General features: G+C 45.8%; 1 protein-coding gene across 1 annotated transcript; it reads left to right on the top strand.

The window, feature by feature from the left end:
* The first annotated feature begins 12,702 nt into the window (after positions 1-12,702).
* Positions 12,703-18,567, top strand: LOC122052669 (plasma membrane ATPase-like). Its single transcript, XM_042614324.1, has 16 exons — positions 12,703-12,913; positions 13,886-14,005; positions 14,139-14,375; positions 14,540-15,301; positions 15,393-15,515; positions 15,583-15,669; positions 15,765-15,909; positions 16,002-16,166; positions 16,254-16,492; positions 16,580-16,612; positions 16,691-16,772; positions 16,858-17,018; positions 17,162-17,335; positions 17,442-17,624; positions 17,709-17,890; positions 18,200-18,567. Exons 1-16 carry the CDS (start codon positions 12,854-12,856, stop codon positions 18,294-18,296), a joined length of 2,850 nt encoding a protein of 949 aa, XP_042470258.1. The 5' UTR covers positions 12,703-12,853; the 3' UTR covers positions 18,297-18,567.
* Positions 18,568-18,969: the final 402 nt, after the last annotated feature.

Here is an 18,969-nt window from a genome sequence, read left to right as displayed (position 1 = left end):
TCTTGTCAGCGTATGGCGGTGGCGTTACCTCCGATGGGACAGCAGCCGTTTGAAATGAATGGCTAGATGATAACCTCGTTCTCCGTGACCTGAATCGGACAGCCACGGTCGTTCGACGCTAACGTTATAAATCTCGCGGCCACTTCTCTCCGCCGCCTTCTTGTTTCATCGACTTCGCCTTCACGCTGCTCTCTCTGCTCCGGCGATTCTCATTCCCTGCCTGTTTGGTGTGCTCGCCATCTTCTTCCTTTCCTCGATCTTTCTAGCACCCGTAAGCCTTCCTTTTCTGCTACCCGCCTCTTGTATTGCTTCCTTTTGCATTCTATCGGCATTTTCTTTTAGTTTTTCTGTCGATTATCGCTTCTGTTTCGACCATGGCGAGTACTTCTACGCCTACAGTCGGCGCTCCTGGTCTCTGGTATACGACTATGGAGAGCTGCTTCGATGAAGAAGACACATTGCGTCTTATTCGAACGTATGAAATTCCAGCCGACCACGAAATAGTTGTAGCCACTCCTTCCGATCGACCGAATGACCCGCCGCCCGGCACCATTTGCTTCTTCCGTGATCAAATTTTGGCCGGGCTGCGCTTTCCTCCACATCCGTTCATCATCCAAATATGCAACCACTTTCGCCTCCCGCTCGGCCAATTAGTCCCGAACTCGATCAGGTTGCTGAGCGGGGTGATAGTCCTTTTCAAGTTGAATGATATCCCCCTGGACCCCCCAAATCTTCCACTATTTCTTCTACCCAAAACAATCCGAGTGGGGGACCTTCATATTTCAATCTAGGTCGGGTTTCGTCCTATTTACCAATATGCCGAGCTCCAATAAGCATTGGAAGGAGCATTTCTTTTTTATGCGTCTTCCCGAACGGCCGGCCTTCCGAACGAAGTGCAGACGGCGGTGCCGAACCAACTGGGTCTTGGCAAATTCAAGAGCCATCCGACGTATCTTCATGCGACCAACCAGCTGGTCGGCCAACACTACGATATCGACAAGTTGCTCCTCCCTGGAGTGATGTTTATATTCGGCTTGTCCCCCATCCAAGCCGATCTGCCTTGTAGCATGAGTAAGCGATTCTTATCTCCCCTTTTTCTTTTGTTCTAACTGATTTATTCTTTGTTTCTGCAGCTGAAGTTATGTGGCGTGCAAAGGCAACCGAAAAGCTCAAGCTGAAAGCCGCCAATATTGAGGCGGTGAAGGACAAGGAGGCAGCCGAACGGGGTTTGGTTCTGGCCGGCTCAACAACTGAAGGGAGCGAGGGAACTCAAGTTGCTCCCGAGACTTCGGCCGCCCGCGTCTCCACTGACGAGGCCGTGACCCATATCACATCTGTCCAGGTCGAGGAGGAGGGCCGATCGGCTGACGAGGCGCCCTTGGTGACTCGTAAATGCCGTCGGCTAGAGCAAGCCGCTCAACAGCCTCCTCCGGGGGAGCAGCTTGCCGAGCGGAGCGATGAAGCTCCTGTGGTTTTTGAGGCGGTCTCCTCGAAGCACACTCCGACTCAGCTTGACTTGCCGCCGACCATCGCTGAGGCTCAACCTTCCACCACTCAGACTCTACGTCGTCTTAGGCGACTGGGCGACCGTCCAGTCGGCGAGTCCTCTGGCCATGCTGCTGCGTCTCAAGATGACTCGAGCGGCCCAAGGGTGATAAAAATTGTCCTCAGATTTCCCTCGGAGGAATACCTACTGGCCGTCGATCGGCCATCTGTTCCCGAACAGCAGATCACCCTCACCGGTCCGCTCGCTAAAGTTTGGGAGGACGCGCGCATACGTGTCGCGCTTATGTCCCCCAGTCAGCTAGGGGACAGTAACCTGCAGCAGGCGACCGGGGTATGCCTTTCTGCTTTACTGATATTTTTTATTTGCATTTTTAACTTAACTGCCTTCATTCGCAGAGTTGGGTAGAGCAAATCGCAGTCAGCAATCGACTGGCTGAGCTGGAGGAAGAAATGAAAAAACTTAAACTTTCGGAGGCAAACCAAGGGCAATCCACGGCTGCTTTGGAGAAGAGCAAAAAGCTTTTGGAAGCCGAACGGAGATGCACTTCCGATCTGTCGAGCGAGGTCGCTCGGCTTGAGGCTGTGGTCAAACAACGGGATAAAGAGATCAAGACGGCGACCACTCGGAAGCGCAAGGCCATCGATGACATGGACCTAATGAAGGTGGAGATCAGAGGGCTAGAGCAACGCATCAAGGATCTGGATGCCCTTCTGGCCACCGAGAAGGAGGGTCGCTCGGCCGATCTTCTTAAATTTGAAGAAGACTTGAAGGATCTCCGTGCCGCCAACGATGCTTCCCGAGCTGCGCTCAAAGAGTAGCAGGAGGGGGAGTCGGCTCGCTATGACGAAGTGAGGAAGGCATTTGTCCGCTCGGACGACTTCGGAGAGAAATTCACCGACAAGATTTCCCTCACTTTCGAAGAGCCAATTAAGGCGGCGGTGGATTACTTGAAGACCAAAGGTCACCTTCCCGCCGAGCTGACCATCCCCCCCGACGATTTGACTACCGTGATGGGCGCCATTCCAGATGCTCTTTTTGATTTTGACGCGTGAGGCATGTTTTTTATCAACCTTTTTGTACCGTCGTTCGGCCAAACTTATTTTTGTTGTAATTCTTTTTGCTTGCCCAGAGTTTGGCGCAAATAGATCATCTTTCCGTTCCTACAACTTTTGTTTTGGCGAAAATTTTTTTTTCGTCATGTTTAAAGTGTTCTTTTAAACTCATCCGATCGGCTTAATACTCTAACACGAATTCAAGCCGCTCGGCTTCATACTCTAAGATGGACTCAATCCGATTGTCTTCAAAAATGTCTTTCGCCATGCAACTGCGTAGCCGCTCGGCGCGCGAAATAATTGTCGTTCACCTTAATTCTTATTAACTATCTTTTACTTTGCACCTTACCTTAAAGGGGGTTTCCATATATTTTTGCTAATCGAGCCGTTCGACCGTATGTTGGCCTTAAAGAACAGGCTCTGCCGTCGGTCGGCTCCCACCGCTAGAATGTATCACGTGGATGGCTATCCGCTCGGACGTTTATAGACGCCGGCTCGTCTCTCGATATTTAACGTCGGAGCTCGACGGTCTTCCGCTCGGACGTTTATAGACGCCAGCTCGTCTCTCGATATTTAACGTCGGAGCTCGACGGTCTTCCGCTCGGACGTTTATAGACGCCGGCTTGTCTCTCGATATTTAACGTCGGAGCTCGACGGTCTTCCGCTCGGAGGGTTTATAGACGCCGGCTCGTCTCTCGATTTTTAACGTCGGAGCTCGACGGTCTTCCGCTCGGACATTTATAGACGCCGATTCGTCTCTCGATATTTAACGTCGGAGCTCGACGGCCTATTTAAGGCTAACTTTAATACTGCTGCTCGGCAAACCCATTGGCTATCTTTTGAATTAATTTTGCTGCCTACATTACAAGAACATGGGTGACTAGAATATACACAAAAGTGAGTTTCATCAGTGCACCTTTCACCCAGCTCTATAAGACTGGAGATGATTTGCACTCCATGGCCGATCCAGCTGTCGTCCGTCTTCATCCTCCAAATAGTAAGCGCTCGAGCGGAGCTTTTTGATGATTTTGAAAGGACCCGCCCACGGAGCTTCTAGCTTGCCGACGTCGCCGACCGGCTTGACTTTCTTCCAGACAAGGTCGCCGACTTGGAATGATCTGGGGATTACGCGCCTGTTGTAGTTTTGCTTCATCCATTGACGGTACGCCATCAGCCGGACGGACGCCTTGGCTCGCTCTTCATCAACCAAATCCAGCTCCATGTTCCTCCGCTCGGCGTTGCCCTCATCGTAATTCTGGGTCCGGACGGATTCGACACCGACTTCGACGGGAATCACTGCTTCGCCGCCGTACACCAGATGAAAAGGCGTGACGCCCGTTCCTTCCTTTGGAGTCGTTCGGATGGCCCATAGGACGCCCGACACTTCATCCACCCAACTTCCTCCCAAATGGTCGAGCCGAGCGCGCAGAATGCGAAGAATTTCCCGATTGGCTACTTCGGCTTGACTGTTGCTTTGGGGATAGGCTACAGATGTGAAGTGTTGCTCGATGTCATAGCTTTTGCACCAATCTTCAAGCAATTTTCCTGTGAACTGTCGTCCGTTGTAGGAAATCAGTCGGCGAGGGATGCCGAATTGACAGATGATGTTCTGCCAAATAAATTTCTTGACCATCCGCTCGGTGATCTTGGCTAGTGGCTCGGCCTCCACCCACTTGGAAAAATAATCGACCGCCACTAGCAGAAATTTTCGCTGCCCGGTCGCCATAGGAAATGGACCCACGATATCCATTCCCCACTGATCGAACGGACATGAGACTATTGATGTCTTCATTTCCTCTGCCGGCCGGTGGTAGAAGTTATGGTACTTCTGCCACGAAAGGCACGTCGATACGGTCCGAGCGGCGTCTGCTTGTAATGTTGGCCAGAAGTACCCTGCCAACAGGATCTTCTTAGTCAGCGATCGTCCGCTCGGATGTCCTCCGCATGATCCTTGATGTACTTCTGGGAGGATGTAAGTCGAGTCCTCCGAGCTCACGCATTTCAACAGCGGGTGTGAGAAAGCCTTCTTATAAAGCTAATCGCCGATGAGTGTGAACCGACCGGCTCTTCTCCTTAGCAGCTGGGCTTCATTCTGATCAGACGGTGTGGCTCCCGAGCGCAAAAACTCTGTGATGGGTGCCCTCCAGTCGCTCGGAAACGTAAGGCCCTCCATCCGGTCGACGTGCGCCACCAAAGATACTTGTTCGATTGGCTGCTGGATGGCGATCGGTGTTATTGAGCATGCAAGTTTGGCTAACTTGTCAGCCGCTTGGTTCTTCGCTCGGGGTATCTTCTGGATAATAACTTCTCTAAAGTCGGCCCTGAGTTTCTCGAAGGCTTGAGCGTAAAGCTTGAGCCGAGCGTTGTTGATTTCAAAAGTACCTGTGAGCTGCTGAGCGGCCAACTGGGAATCTGAATGAAGCGTTACCCGACCGGCGCCCACATGTCGTGCTGCCTGCAAGCCGGCTATGAGAGCCTCATACTGTGCTTCGTTGTTCGTAGCTTTATAATCCATCCGGACGGATAAGTGCATCTTTTCTTCTTGTGGGGAGAGCAACAGTATTCCAATCCCGCTTCCGAGCCGAGTGGAGGATCCGTCCACAAATATTTTCCACATAGCTTCTGGCTCTGAATTCTGCATCTCAGTCACAAAATCTGCCAAGGACTGCGCTTTGATTGCCGAGCGGGGCTGGTACTGGATGTCAAATTCACTTAACTCCGTCGTCCATTTGATGAGCCGCCCGGACGCTTCTGGATTCAATAATACACGACCGAGCGGGCTATTGGTTTTGACAATGATGGTATGTGCCACGAAGTATGGACGAAGGCGCCGAGCGGCGAGGACCAGAGCGAAAGCTAGCTTCTCGAGCCCAGTGTAGCGAGATTCAGCATATTTTAAAATATGACTAAGGAAATACACAGGCTCTTCTCCGCTCGCCCTCAATAATGCCGAGCCGATTGCTTGCTCGGTTGAAGACAAGTAAATACATAATGGCTCACCCGCAGCCGGCTTGGCTAATACCGGGAGGGAGTTCAGATATGCCTTCAAGTCTTCGAACGCCCGATCACATTCTTCATCCCAGTGAAACTTAGTGGCCTTGCGCAAGATTTTGAAAAAAGGAAGGCTCTGGTCGGCAGTTTTGGAGATGAATCTGGACAGAGCAGTTATCCGCCCGGTCAAACGCTGCACTTCCCTTGTATTTCTTGGAGGTGGCATGTCTTGTAGAGCTTTCACCTTGCTGGGATTTGCTTCGATGCCCCGTTCGGTCACTATGTACCCCAATAAACGCCCTCCTTTTGCTCCAAACAGGCACTTCTGGGGATTTAGCTTGACTCCATATTTGCGTAGTGTTCGGAAGGTTTCCTCCATGTCTTTGAAGAGATCGGCCGCTCGGACGGACTTGATGAGAATGTCGTCCACATACACTTCCAGATTTTGCCCGATCTACTCTCTGAACACTTTATTCATCAAGCGCTGATATGTGGCTCCCGCATTCTTCAATCCGAACGGCATCACATTATAGCAATAGGTGTCGTCGGCCGTCACGAAGCTGACTTTTTCTTGATCTTCACGGGTGAGTGGCACTTGATGATAGCCTTGGTAAGCGTCGAGCATACATATTAATTCGCAGCCGGCCGTAGAGTCCACTAGCTGATCTACCCGGGGCAGAGGATAAAAGTCTTTTGGGCAATCTTTGTTGAGATCCCGAAAATCTATGCATACTCTCCACTTGTTGCCCGGCTTGGAGACTAATACTACGTTCGCCAGCCAGCTCGGGAACTGCACCTCGCGAATATGGCCGGCCTCCAAGAGCTTTTCCACCTCGGCTCGGATGATGGAATTCTGTTCGGCGCTGAAATCTCTTTTTCTCTGCTTTACTGGCCGTGCGCCCGGTCGGACGTGTAGTTCATGCTGCGCTCGACCAGACGAAGACATCATGGTTTCTCCGGAGGCACTGGATCACTTCCTCTTTCTGATTCGCCTCCAGGTCGGATGCGATGAATGTCGTGGCCTCCGATCGGGTCGGGTGTATCTGCACTTCCTCTTTTTCTTCATAAACTAAAGAGGGAGGTTTTTCAGTTATAGCATTCACCTCGATCCGTGGCGACTTCCGAGCGGAATTTGCTTCGGCTCGGACCATTTCGACGTAGCATCGCCGAGCTGCCAGTTGATCTCCCCGTACTTCTCCCACTTTGTCTTCGACGGGGAACTTGATCTTCTGGTGGAAGGTAGAGACGGCCGCTCGGAACTCACTGAGCGCCGGTCGTCCCAGAATGACGTTGTATGATGAGGGAGAGTCGACCACCACGAAGTTTGCTGTACGCGTCCTTCTGAGCGGCTCTTCTCCCAATGAAATAGCCATCCGGATTTGTCCGACCGGAAGGACTTCATTGCCCGTAAACCCGTAGAGGGGGGTTGTCATGGGCAGCAGCTCGGCACGGTCAATTTGTAGTTGATCGAACGCCTTTTTGAATATTATGTTGACCGAGCTTCCTGTGTCAACAAAAACGCGGTGAATAGTGTAGTTGGCTATTACCGCTTTGATGAGCAGAGCATCGTCGTGGGGCACTTCAACTCCTTCTAAGTCCCCAGGTCCAAAACTGATTTCGGGTCCACTCGCCCGTTCTCGGCTACAACCGACTGCATGGATCTGGAGCTGCCGGACGCTCGCCTTTCTTGCTCGGTTGGAGTCCCCTCCGGTCGGCCCGCCAGCGATAATGTTGATCTCGCCTCGGGAAGTATTACTTCTATTTTCTTCCTCACGAGCGGATGGTCGAGACCGTTCTCTTGACGTTTGGCGATTCTCCTGCCTTGGAGAGCGATGCCGATCGGTAGTCTGTTGCTGTCGCCTATCAGCTCGCGTCCGGTCGGCTTCATGAGTTCTTTGTCGCCGGTCGACTGAGGGAGACCGTCGGCCGCCATTCCGGGGAACGGGATGAGCCACGAAGGGAAGATTTCAACAATCCCTTGTGTTATGCGTGTCCGTCCGGTGGAAGGAGTAGAACATCGGGGTCCATTTCTTCTTGGGCTTGGGCCGGGCGACAGCTACTTCTTGCACGTGAGACCTGGTATGGGGGGAGCGGATTGCTTCGGCCCTCGGTCCTCTCGGCGGCTGATGAGCGACGTGCTGTTTCCGCTCAGCAGGAGGAGCCCGCTCGGTTGGAGTTTCTTTTTTCCTGGCCGCTTGCGCTTCCTCCACGTTGATGTATTCGTTGGCCCGGTGTAACATGTGGTCATAGTCTCGGGGCGGCTTCCGAATGAGCGACCGGAAGAAATCCCCATCCACGAGGCCTTGTGTGAATGCATTCATCATGGTCTCCGAGGTGGCCGTTGGAATATCCATGGCCACTTTGTTGAATCGCTGGATGTAAGCTCGGAGCGATTCACGGGCTTCTTGTTTGATGGCGAACAGACTAACGCTGGTTTTTTGATAGCGCCGACTGCTTGCAAAATGATGGAGGAAAGCCGTTCGGAAGTCCTTGAAGCTTGAGATGGATCCGTCCGGTAGCCTCCGAAACCAATGTTGAGCCGATCCAGATAGGGTGGTGAGGAAAACCCGGCACTTCACCCCATCTGTATATTGATGCAGGGTTGCCGTGTTATCAAACTTGCCTAAATGATCATCCGGATCGGTGGTTCCATTGTATTCGCCGACCGTTGGAGGCACGTAGTGTTTGGGCAGAGGGTCTCGTAGGATAGTCTCTGAAAATTGGCGATTAATCCGCTCGGGCGATGAGTCTGCTCGGGGGGCTTTCCCTTTTCGGTCATCTCGTCTCGGCATCTCATCAGAAGAAGATCCCCGATCTCTATGAGTGGGTGCGGCTTCGGGGGTGCGGAATAGAGCCCGATGAAATGCAACGGTGGCAGGTGGTGCTTCCGCTTGACCGCCAGACGCTGATGTTGCTTGTTGCTCTGGCCGCTCGGCTGTTGCTTTCTGTTTTTGTTCCACGAGCTTGGCGGCCCTCAACTCGATCAGAGCGTCGAGTTCCTCCATGGAAAGCGTCACCGTGTGTTGTCGTCCAGCCTCGTCCATTGTTTCTGTTCGGATACAGGAGCGTTCCCACAGACGACGCCAATTTGATCTTGTCCGAACGTTGACTCAACGGACGCTGGGCATGTGGTGCTCTCCGATTTGCTGATATAGATCTCCGACTAGTCGTACGAAGCTCCGGCGAACCTGCACAGAAGTCGGGCTCCCGGCGGCGACCCTCCGATGCTCAAGTCAGACAAACAAGTAGTGAAAAAGGTGGCTTCAAAGATGTCTCACCCGTACCTCCGGCGAAGTATGAGGCTCTTTATATAGCGCGATGAAAGAACTCCTGCACGTCGAGGCGCATACGTGTCCGTAGCCCATACCTCGGTATGTGTCTGTCAGAATGCTTACCTGACGCCATACTGCTACAGTCCCAGCACGTCGTCGATGGGACAACAGAACACCCTGTTGTCAGACTTGTAGTACGACCTAGCCATAGGGCTTGACAACTGTCATAAGATGTTCTTGTTCCTCTCTACCGATCACAGGCCAGGGCGTCTGGCCAGTCCATCCGGACGGGAAGTCCATCCGGACGGCCCTTATCTTAAGTGCTGGTTGGACGGAGCTCACATCCCGTCCGGCCTGCCGTTGACATCGATATACTGGGGATATTTTCGGTAGGATGCCATGTAGGGACTGTAGCAGTGTCACCTTCTATTAGGCTTTCCGCTCGGCTCTTTGCTACTGTTTAATTGAGCGTCGGAACCCCAACTTCTGTCGGGGCGACTTTTGCCTTCGGCTATTCACCGGTCGGTCGGCCGGGGGGTCGGCCCCTCCTTCTCCGATCGGCCACCTGGGCCTTTGAATCCCGCGTGGCATTGACCCCTCAGAATGGGGGTCCCCTGTTCTAACCGCCGGATCACTTGGATTAGTCACCTCTACTTGAGGTGGATACCAAGTAAATCCTAGAGTTAGCGTTGTGTGTGTGTTTCTTTGTAATTTTCGCTGCGCATCTTTGAAGAAACAAGCAACGACGAGCACGAGATCGCGCCGAGCTATTCACCCCCCCCCCCCTAGCTACATAATTGGTCCCAACATAATGTTGGAGATCTGATTATGAATTAATGGGAAGCTAAGTGCCCTAGGTCTAGACGGTTCTTATGACCAACCGACCATATGCAAGGATACTTGTTTCTGGATAATGGGGAACTCAGCTCTGAGAGGCTCGACCAGTACGTTTAGTCGATCGTCTTTATATTGGGAAGCTTGTCCCTGAAGTGATATATGAACTTTAGAAATCCAGTCGGGTTTCTTCTGAGATATGCCTCACATGTTTGCTCGCCGAAGATAAAGATATTGAGCTTTGCAACTCTAGTCAGCTGTATACTCAACCACCCATGTAAAAAAGGGAGAGAGAATGAATAGTGAAAGCTCATATGTTTGATCGACTGTATGTTAGATTATATTTTGAGAGTGAAAGACTAGATCACCGATACTCGGACAAATGTATTCTCAAACGTCCTTGTGGCAGGTCAATCTTTTATTAAACCCGACCGGTTCGGGAACAATTAGTTATATGCTAAATATCTTAGCATAAGAGTGACACACTAGGTCCCTCAAGCTCGGCCGGCTCTAGGGCCAGTCGTCCTTGTATTAGGACCGTTGGTGCAGGGCGAGGAGCCGGGCCATGTTGAGAGCGACCTTTTGATTGTCACCTCCCCTTGATTTGGACCACCACCTCATCTTGATTTTGACTACCTTGTCGCCTTGACTTTAATTATCATGTCATACTTGGATCCGTTCGTAACAGTCCGTATCAATCGACAATAACTCAAAATATTCACAATGTATCATCTCCTTACTGAACTATTCACAATGTACTTGAGGTTTACCCTACCTTGCGTCTATGACCTGTATACCTATATTTGCCTTTCTCTATATCCATAGGATCGGTACTAAAATGACCGCTAAGATAACAGATCTATTTTTTTTATTAAATATCCGATTAATTTTAACTTATTTAATATCTCATTCAATCACTGAAACTCAAATTCAAATCATACCGAGCTTAGTAGCTGGAGCTATATTTTATACATTAATTTTATCGTAACTCACGAAGCCAACACTTTCATCAATGGCTAAAAGTCACCATCTTACAAAATTAAACAGGAAATCTAACTAAGAACGTTGATGGCTCAAAAATTCTAACTCTACTATATATAATTTTCAAAGCAGCTTGTTCTTTTAATCCTATTATAAACATCATTTTCTTCATCCCTCTTGTCTATTAGTAGCCAATTTCTGGATTCATAAGGAAAATTAATAAATCCTAACGAATTGGTATCTACAGGCTAGTTACTCCAAAAAAAATTTTAAAGTCAATTTTAAACAAGTATAAAATATTTTGTTGGTATCTGATTTTTCTTATGAAAAGGGTCCTTGTGACTTCTTCTTAATTTATTTCATTTCAGAGAATGAGATTATTCTAAAGGGACCGCTAAAATAACAATTTTACTATGTGCTTAGATAAAGAAAAATAATAAGCCATAATAATATTTAACATTATCTTTTGAATAATTTAATAGAAATGTATGAAAATAAGAATGAATGGTCTATTGTTTTAGCGATAATTTCAATATTTTGTCAAAATGGAAAGGTAAAGATAATAAATCGATTGTCTAAACACATTAAGTTGAATATTGAATAGTATAACATTTTTGTGATTCAAAATTGATTGATTTTGATGGTAATGGAGAAACAAAGTCGATCCAAGGAATCTAAGGAAAAAAAGGTAATCAACATAAAGTTTCTACGGAATCGAGGGAAAATCGACACAATGGAAATAATTTTATATAATTATGATGTTTTTTTGGGCGAAATTTAAATAGCGGTTTTGACGAATTTAACACAAAATTGGTGGTTTGAAAAGTATATAAACAAGTGTAACTAGTCAATTATATATCAAATTGCTTTTACTTTTATAGTTTTATTAGTGTTATTGTTAATCACTAATACTTAGTCGCACGCCCAGTGACCACATTGCATAGGTGCAGAAGAATTTTTTTATATATTTTTATATTTTAATTAAAAAAATATATATATTTATAAAATCATCCGAAAGAAATGCTACCTGAAGTATGAAAAATTTGAAATTCACATGCAGTTGTTTGGTAAAATGCCGTTAATTTATTAATTAATTTTGGAGGAAGACGATGCGTAATGATCAGAGATCTCCCGCCATATCCGGACGAATCAACGGGCGTGATTGCACGATACGGACCTTAAAGTGCGCGTAGAAGTCGTTGATTCACCGATCTCCACATCAATTTAATTGTTTGTTTATTTTATAAATATTTAAATCACCGTTATTTTTTCTCACAGTTAATTCCCATTTGCCCCTTGAATTAGCTAGTTTCTCACTTCAGTCCCTAGATTTTCTCCTTTTCAGTTCTCATTACCAGATTGACGTTCAGAAATAGCTTGTATATTTTGATATATAAATGAGTAAAAATTAAAAAGGAATCCTTATTTTGATGATAAATCTATGTTAAAGTGGCCTCAAAGTCATGGTAGCACTCCTTGTTTTATAATTTTAATCAAAATTTTGATAATATAAAGTGATTATGATAGATATTTTAACTTAATTAAAATTATTTTAATATAATTATATCAATTTTAACTAAAATTAATATACGAAGATAAAGAAGTTTCGACTCTTGTTCGACCATAATTATCATTAAAGGGGAAACGAAAATTTTGAACCAAATATGAGAAAAATAATAAAATTAAAGGACGAAAATATAATCCGGTCACAAACTTCTACGTTAATTTTCAATTCAACTCAACACGTGGCTCCACTTGCACTGAGGGACCAGCAAGCCCCCAACTGTAGTAGGCGGGTCGCGTTTCTGCGCGTCTCCTTGCAGACTTTTCTAAGTCTACAACAGGGCCTATCCCTCCTGACCTTCCCTGCAATTTCAAGCATAGTTGTTTGTATACGAACCGACACATCGCCATCGAAATCGATCTCAACGGTTGACACTTCTCCGCATAGGAAATGCATATGCGGGATAGAGTTCCTACGTGTCGAAATAGAGTGGCCATGGAGGCCGCGAGGGTAGACTAAGTGGACTATAAAAGGGCAGCGTTTGGGATCACCTTCACTGGAGCAGCTCTTCTACTTCTTCTTCGAGATCGAGAGAGATAGTGAAGGGGAGTGGGGATCAGGTGGGTGATGGTTGCTCCCTCATCGCTTTAGGGCTTTGGTTTCTTTCTCTTGTGATTCTCTCGGCCTAGGGATCCTTCGACTCGGAGGAAAGATGGCCGGAGACGGCAAGGAGATTAGCTTGGATGCGATCAAGAACGAAACAGTCGATCTGGTGAGTGATCGGATCTTGTATCTTCGACTTGCGCGATTATCTGTTGGCCTCCTTGGTATTGTGTTGATATGTGATCGGATCGTTAATAAATCGGAGATCCAGTTAGCTCCGCCGGGATCAATCAGCATACTGTTTTAATTTTTGCGACAGATCTGGAGTTTTATTAGGGATTTCGTTTTTTTTTTCCCTTTCATTTTTTATGTTCAAACATGATATGAAGTATGTCTATTTGATGTCGTATGGATCGAGATTTGTAGATTTTGTCCTCTGTTTGTTTACCCATAGCGAAGATGAGATTGAGCTGTGGGGAAATTTGTGTTTTTAAAATAAGAAATTCTTCCTCTGTTATTGGAAGAGTAGTTTTATGTATGCAGATACGAAACGGAATATTATAAGAAAAATTAAAGAGATGATTATTGTGAAGTTGATTTCTGAAGCTATTTTTCTTTCTTAAGCAACATGATGAATTAAAAAAGGTGTGATTTTTTTTTTTATATTCTTTAGCCTTTTCGTTTATTTTTTCCCCAAAGCATCCCAACCGAATAAAAGGGGGGGAAATTGTGTCGAAAATGTATAGCTTTATTTTATTTGTCATCTCTAATTAAGTTAATGCTTCTGATCCTGCTGACGTTACATTTTCCACGAACGGCTTGTGGTCGTTCTATACATGGAAAGCAACCTTCCTGTTTTTTGCACTGTTACACTGGTACTATTTTAGATTAGAATAAATTTCAGTTTTAGATGGTGACTTGTGATTTATAAGTATGTTTGTTTGTAAAATTTAACAGTTTAACAGTCTTTTATTTCTTTTCATCTCGAAAACACATTCTTGTGCTACCACTGCACTATGGATCTAATTGATCTTAACTTGCGTTACTCTTTTCTATATATGATGACGTGCTAAAAGTAGAAATTTTTTGAGTTTAATTTTAGCTAATTTTGGAAGTTAATAATGTTCTTGTGTGATCTCAGGAACGAATTCCAATCGAGGAAGTATTTGAGCAGCTGAAATGTTCGAGGGAAGGTCTTTCAGCTCAGGAAGGAGCCAATCGCCTCCAGATCTTTGGTCCCAACAAACTGGAAGAGAAAAAGGTAAAATTTTTTAATTGTAATCTACACTGATATATATATTTTTTAAATTTCTTTTGAAAAGTATGTATATATTGTGAACTTGATTTTGTTTAATTCTCTAGCGACAAAAATAATTTGAGTTTTCAATGTGCAGGAGAGCAAAATCCTCAAATTTCTGGGTTTCATGTGGAATCCCCTCTCCTGGGTAATGGAAATGGCTGCTATCATGGCCATCGCCTTGGCCAACGGTGGCGGGAAACCTCCGGACTGGCAGGACTTCGTCGGCATCGTAGCGTTGCTCGTCATCAACTCCACCATCAGCTTCATCGAAGAAAACAACGCCGGCAACGCCGCAGCAGCCCTGATGGCTGGCCTTGCACCAAAAACAAAGGTATAACTCAGTCTAAGCTTTTCAGTTTTTTTTTTATATAAAAAAAAATAAAAATTTTGAACATCGCAAATCGTGAACTGAACAGCGCTTCCGAACTGTGATCGGTCTATTTCCCTCTCCATTGACAAGCTCTTTAATTTTGACGAACAATTTGCCGTCGGCAGGTGCTCAGAGATGGCCAGTGGAGCGAGCAAGAAGCAGCAATTCTGGTTCCTGGCGACATCATCAGTATTAAACTTGGTGATATTGTCCCTGCCGATGCTCGCCTTCTTGAGGGGGACCCCTTGAAGATTGACCAATCTGCTTTGACCGGAGAATCCCTCCCCGTCACCAAGAATCCCGGCGACGAGGTCTTCTCCGGCTCAACTTGCAAACAAGGTGAAATCGAGGCCGTCGTCATTGCCACTGGCGTCCACACCTTCTTCGGAAAGGCTGCCCACCTCGTCGACAGCACCAACCAAGTCGGACATTTTCAGAAGGTCCTCACGGCCATCGGCAACTTCTGCATCTGCTCCATTGCCGTCGGAATGATCGTGGAGATAATTGTCATGTACCCAATCCAGAACAGACGATACAGAGACGGCATCGACAACCTACTGGTCCTCTTGATAGGAGGCATTCCCATTGCCATGCCCACCGTTTTGTCGGTCACCATGGCGATTGGTTCCCACAGGCTCTCCCAGCAAGGAGCCATCACGAAGAGGATGACCGCAATAGAGGAGATGGCCGGCATGGATGTCCTCTGCAGTGACAAAACCGGCACGCTCACGCTCAACAAGCTTGGCGTCGACAAGAACCTGATTGAGGTCTTTGCAAAGGGTGTAGATAAGGAACACGTCGTCTTGTTGGCCGCAAGAGCGTCGAGGACTGAGAACCAAGATGCTATTGATGCTGCCATGGTCGGAATGCTTGCTGACCCAAAGGAGGTACGTACCTCATAATTTGCTAAAATTTTACTTCCACATGCTCAGAATGATGCAGTTAGATTTCACTAATTCTTTCAACTTTGGTGTACAGGCCAGGGCAGGTATAAGGGAAGTGCATTTTCTTCCTTTTAACCCTGTCGACAAAAGAACTGCTCTTACCTACATTGATGCCGAGGGCCATTGGCATCGGGTGAGCAAAGGTGCTCCAGAGCAGGTATTTTGTTTTCTCTTTTTTCATATTCTCTGACATAACATTAGCTTAATTCCTCCCTCGGTGTTAGATTTTGAACCTCTGCAACTGCAAGGAAGATGTGAGGCACAGGGTTCATGCCGAACGCGGGCTACGCTCACTAGCAGTTGCCAGACAGGTCTAGTTTCTCTTTCAGATGATGAAACCGAAACAGCTACTTTATTCAATCTCTCTTGTTCTCAAGACATATATATGTGTGTTTGCTTTGAACAGGAAGTACCAGAGAAATCGAAGGAGAGTCCTGGTGGCCCATGGCAATTTGTTGGCTTGCTGCCTCTATTTGATCCTCCAAGGCATGACAGTGCGGAAACCATACGCAGAGCCCTTAATCTTGGTGTTAATGTGAAGATGATTACTGGTCCTGTATTCTTTTTTCTCCCTATATAATTTTTCTTGCTTTTGTAGACTGAATTATCTCCTTATTTTTCTAAACTAGCTATGCCCTCGCAGGTGATCAACTTGCTATAGCGAAGGAAACTGGTCGCAGGCTTGGAATGGGAACCAATATGTATCCTTCCTCTTCACTGCTAGGCCAGAATAAGGATGCATCAATAGCTGCACTTCCGGTGGATGAACTGATAGAGAAGGCTGATGGGTTCGCAGGAGTTTTTCCAGGTGGGCTTCAATTGATCCCCATCTCCTTATGCTTATACATATAATCACTATGGAGCAAGATACTGATTTTTTTTTCTCCCTTCTTAGAACACAAGTACGAAATTGTGAAGAAGTTGCAAGAAAAGAAACATATTTGCGGAATGACAGGAGATGGAGTTAACGATGCGCCTGCACTGAAGAAGGCTGATATTGGAATTGCGGTCGCGGATGCTACAGATGCCGCTAGGAGTGCTTCAGACATCGTCCTCACCGAGCCAGGGCTAAGTGTCATCATCAGTGCTGTGCTTACAAGTCGAGCTATTTTTCAGAGAATGAAGAACTACACGGTAGCTAACAATCAGTAACATTCTATTTCAGTTCTTATTTTGATTGCTATATCATCAGCTTAACTCTCTGATCATATTAAACTGTAGATATATGCTGTCTCCATAACCATTCGTATTGTGGTAAGCCATTTGCTGAAACTATGCCTGAACCTATCCATGTGTGTTTCATTGTTTCTCATCCCTTTCCTAATCCTGCAGCTCGGATTTATGCTTATTGCACTGATATGGAAATTCGACTTCTCACCTTTCATGGTTTTGATTATTGCCATTCTAAATGATGGTTAGTGTAAATAATCCTTTGTTTGAGTCGGCTTTCAATGATATGTTATAGTCATTTTTTTCCTATTGCATTTTTGTAATTATAGGTACTATAATGACGATCTCCAAGGACAGAGTAAAGCCATCTCCGATGCCCGACAGTTGGAAGTTGCAAGAGATTTTTGCTACTGGAATTGTGCTCGGTGGTTACCTAGCCGTGATGACTGTTATTTTCTTCTGGGCCATGAAAGAAACAGACTTCTTCTCAGTAAGATCAAGACATTGCTATCTGATACTTTGTTTCTAGTTACATGTATCATTTCGATCGACACAAAAATTGAGATATTGAGTTTCAATCAACTAAAGACTATTATATTGGATGCAGTTGTGAATTCTGATGATATGTTTCAGGAAAAATTTAATGTCAGATCTTTGAGGGATAGCAACGCCGAGATGATGTCTGCTTTATACCTTCAAGTCAGCATCGTTAGCCAGGCACTTATTTTTGTTACTCGATCACGCAGCTGGTGTTTTGTCGAACGCCCTGGTCTTCTCCTAGTCAGTGCCTTCTTAATTGCTCAGCTTGTAAGTTCTTCCCCCTTGTGCAAACTTTTATCCTTTCTTCACCTTTAGCTTGTGATATCTTGACCTCTTCCATAACGTTTATAAGAAAAACTTTGGTCTTTGATAGATTGCAACTCTCATTGCTGTTTATGCAAACTGGGGCTTTGCCCGAATAGAAGGCATAGGGTGGGGATGGGCTGGTGTTATTTGGCTGTACAGTATGGTTTTCTTCTTTCCCCTCGACTTGTTCAAATTTGCCATCCGATACATTCTCAGTGGAAAGGCTTGGGACAACCTACTCGAGAATAAGGTAGAACTACCGATCCTCAGCTTAGCAGATCCCATGATCTAATTCATCTCATTAATCTTGTTTTTTTTACTAATCTGAATGCAGACGGCCTTCACTACAAAGAAGGATTATGGAAGGGAAGAAAGGGAAGCTCAATGGGCAATGGCACAAAGAACCCTACATGGACTTCAGCCTCCTGAAAGTAGCAATCTGTTCACTGAGAAAAGCAGTTACAGAGAGCTTTCTGAGATCGCTGAGCAAGCCAAAAGGCGAGCAGAAATTGCAAGGTATTTGCATTCTCTGAGAATTATTTATATACTGAAAACATGTAAAGTCTACAATTGAATTGATAAATATTCAGCCTATCATCCTAAATTTTATGTTTATCATCTGCGAGCTGTTACACCTATAGCTGCTCTGAGATATTCAGATGACAAACAATTGAATGAATCCTTTCTTGAAATCCTGTATGATGTAAACTTCGTGCATTCAAATTGAAATAAATATGATGGAAATGAATGCAAATGTTTAGGCTCATTGTAGATACAACAAAAGAATTGAAATGTTGAAGCATCTAAAGCTATAATCTTTTGCAGGCTTCGCGAGCTGAATACTCTCAAAGGACATGTCGAATCGGTGTTCAAGCTCAAAGGACTAGACATTGATAACATCCAGCAGCATTACACAGTTTAGTGTGATGGACCTTGCTGAACTAAACAATACACCATGAACTGGCAGCAGCAGGCAACCTAGGTGCAACAAGGAAGAAGTCTTTACTGTTCAGTTTTTTTTTTTCAGTTGTGTTGTGTCTTCGAAGCCTGCATAATGCCATGATCATCATCTCTACTTGTTTTTTTTAACAAATCCATTCCATCTCATGAGAGCCAGGGAAATGGCCTTAATTAGGTGGAAAAGATACATATATAGATCGAATAATACCAATGCTGGCTTCTTCACTGTTTCATCTACTTCTCCATTTATTTCATGGTTGTATATGATTAGGGTGACATTTGATTAAATGATGGGAATGACTATGGGTATGAATTTGATAGTAAGGTGTAATGAGAATGGGAATGAGAATGGAAATGAAACCCACCTAATTATATGGATTTGATTGATTCCCATAAATCTAGAAATCATTTCCAAATTGTCATTCCCAAACTCATAATCCAAATATCATCTTCTACTATCATTTCATTCCCTCATTCCCAAATCCATCAACCAAACACCCCCTAGGTTTTTGATATGGCTGATAATTCAAGTCCTTGCTTTTGAGTGCAATGATGATAATTAATAACTAGGATTCCAATTAGGTTTTCCTAACCAAATTCGAAACATGCAATGCCAATTTAACTTCTCACCTGAT

This window comes from Zingiber officinale, chromosome 3A, assembly GCF_018446385.1.
Source record: "Zingiber officinale cultivar Zhangliang chromosome 3A, Zo_v1.1, whole genome shotgun sequence".
In the NCBI taxonomy this organism is placed as follows: Eukaryota; Viridiplantae; Streptophyta; class Magnoliopsida; order Zingiberales; family Zingiberaceae; genus Zingiber; species Zingiber officinale.
The sequence above is the reverse complement of the archived record's forward strand: the minus strand, read 5'-3'. Positions and strand labels throughout refer to the sequence as shown.

Bases quoted from the DNA above. Each gene is read 5' to 3' on its own strand.
- LOC122052669 (XM_042614324.1), top strand. From the start codon at position 12,854: ATGGCCGGAGACGGCAAGGAGATTAGCTTGGATGCGATCAAGAACGAA. The intron at 16,167-16,253 runs GTGGGCTTCAAT...CTCCCTTCTTAG, and splicing joins GTTCGCAGGAGTTTTTCCAG to AACACAAGTACGAAATTGTG. The intron at 17,019-17,161 runs GTAAGATCAAGA...GATATGTTTCAG, and splicing joins AAGAAACAGACTTCTTCTCA to GAAAAATTTAATGTCAGATC.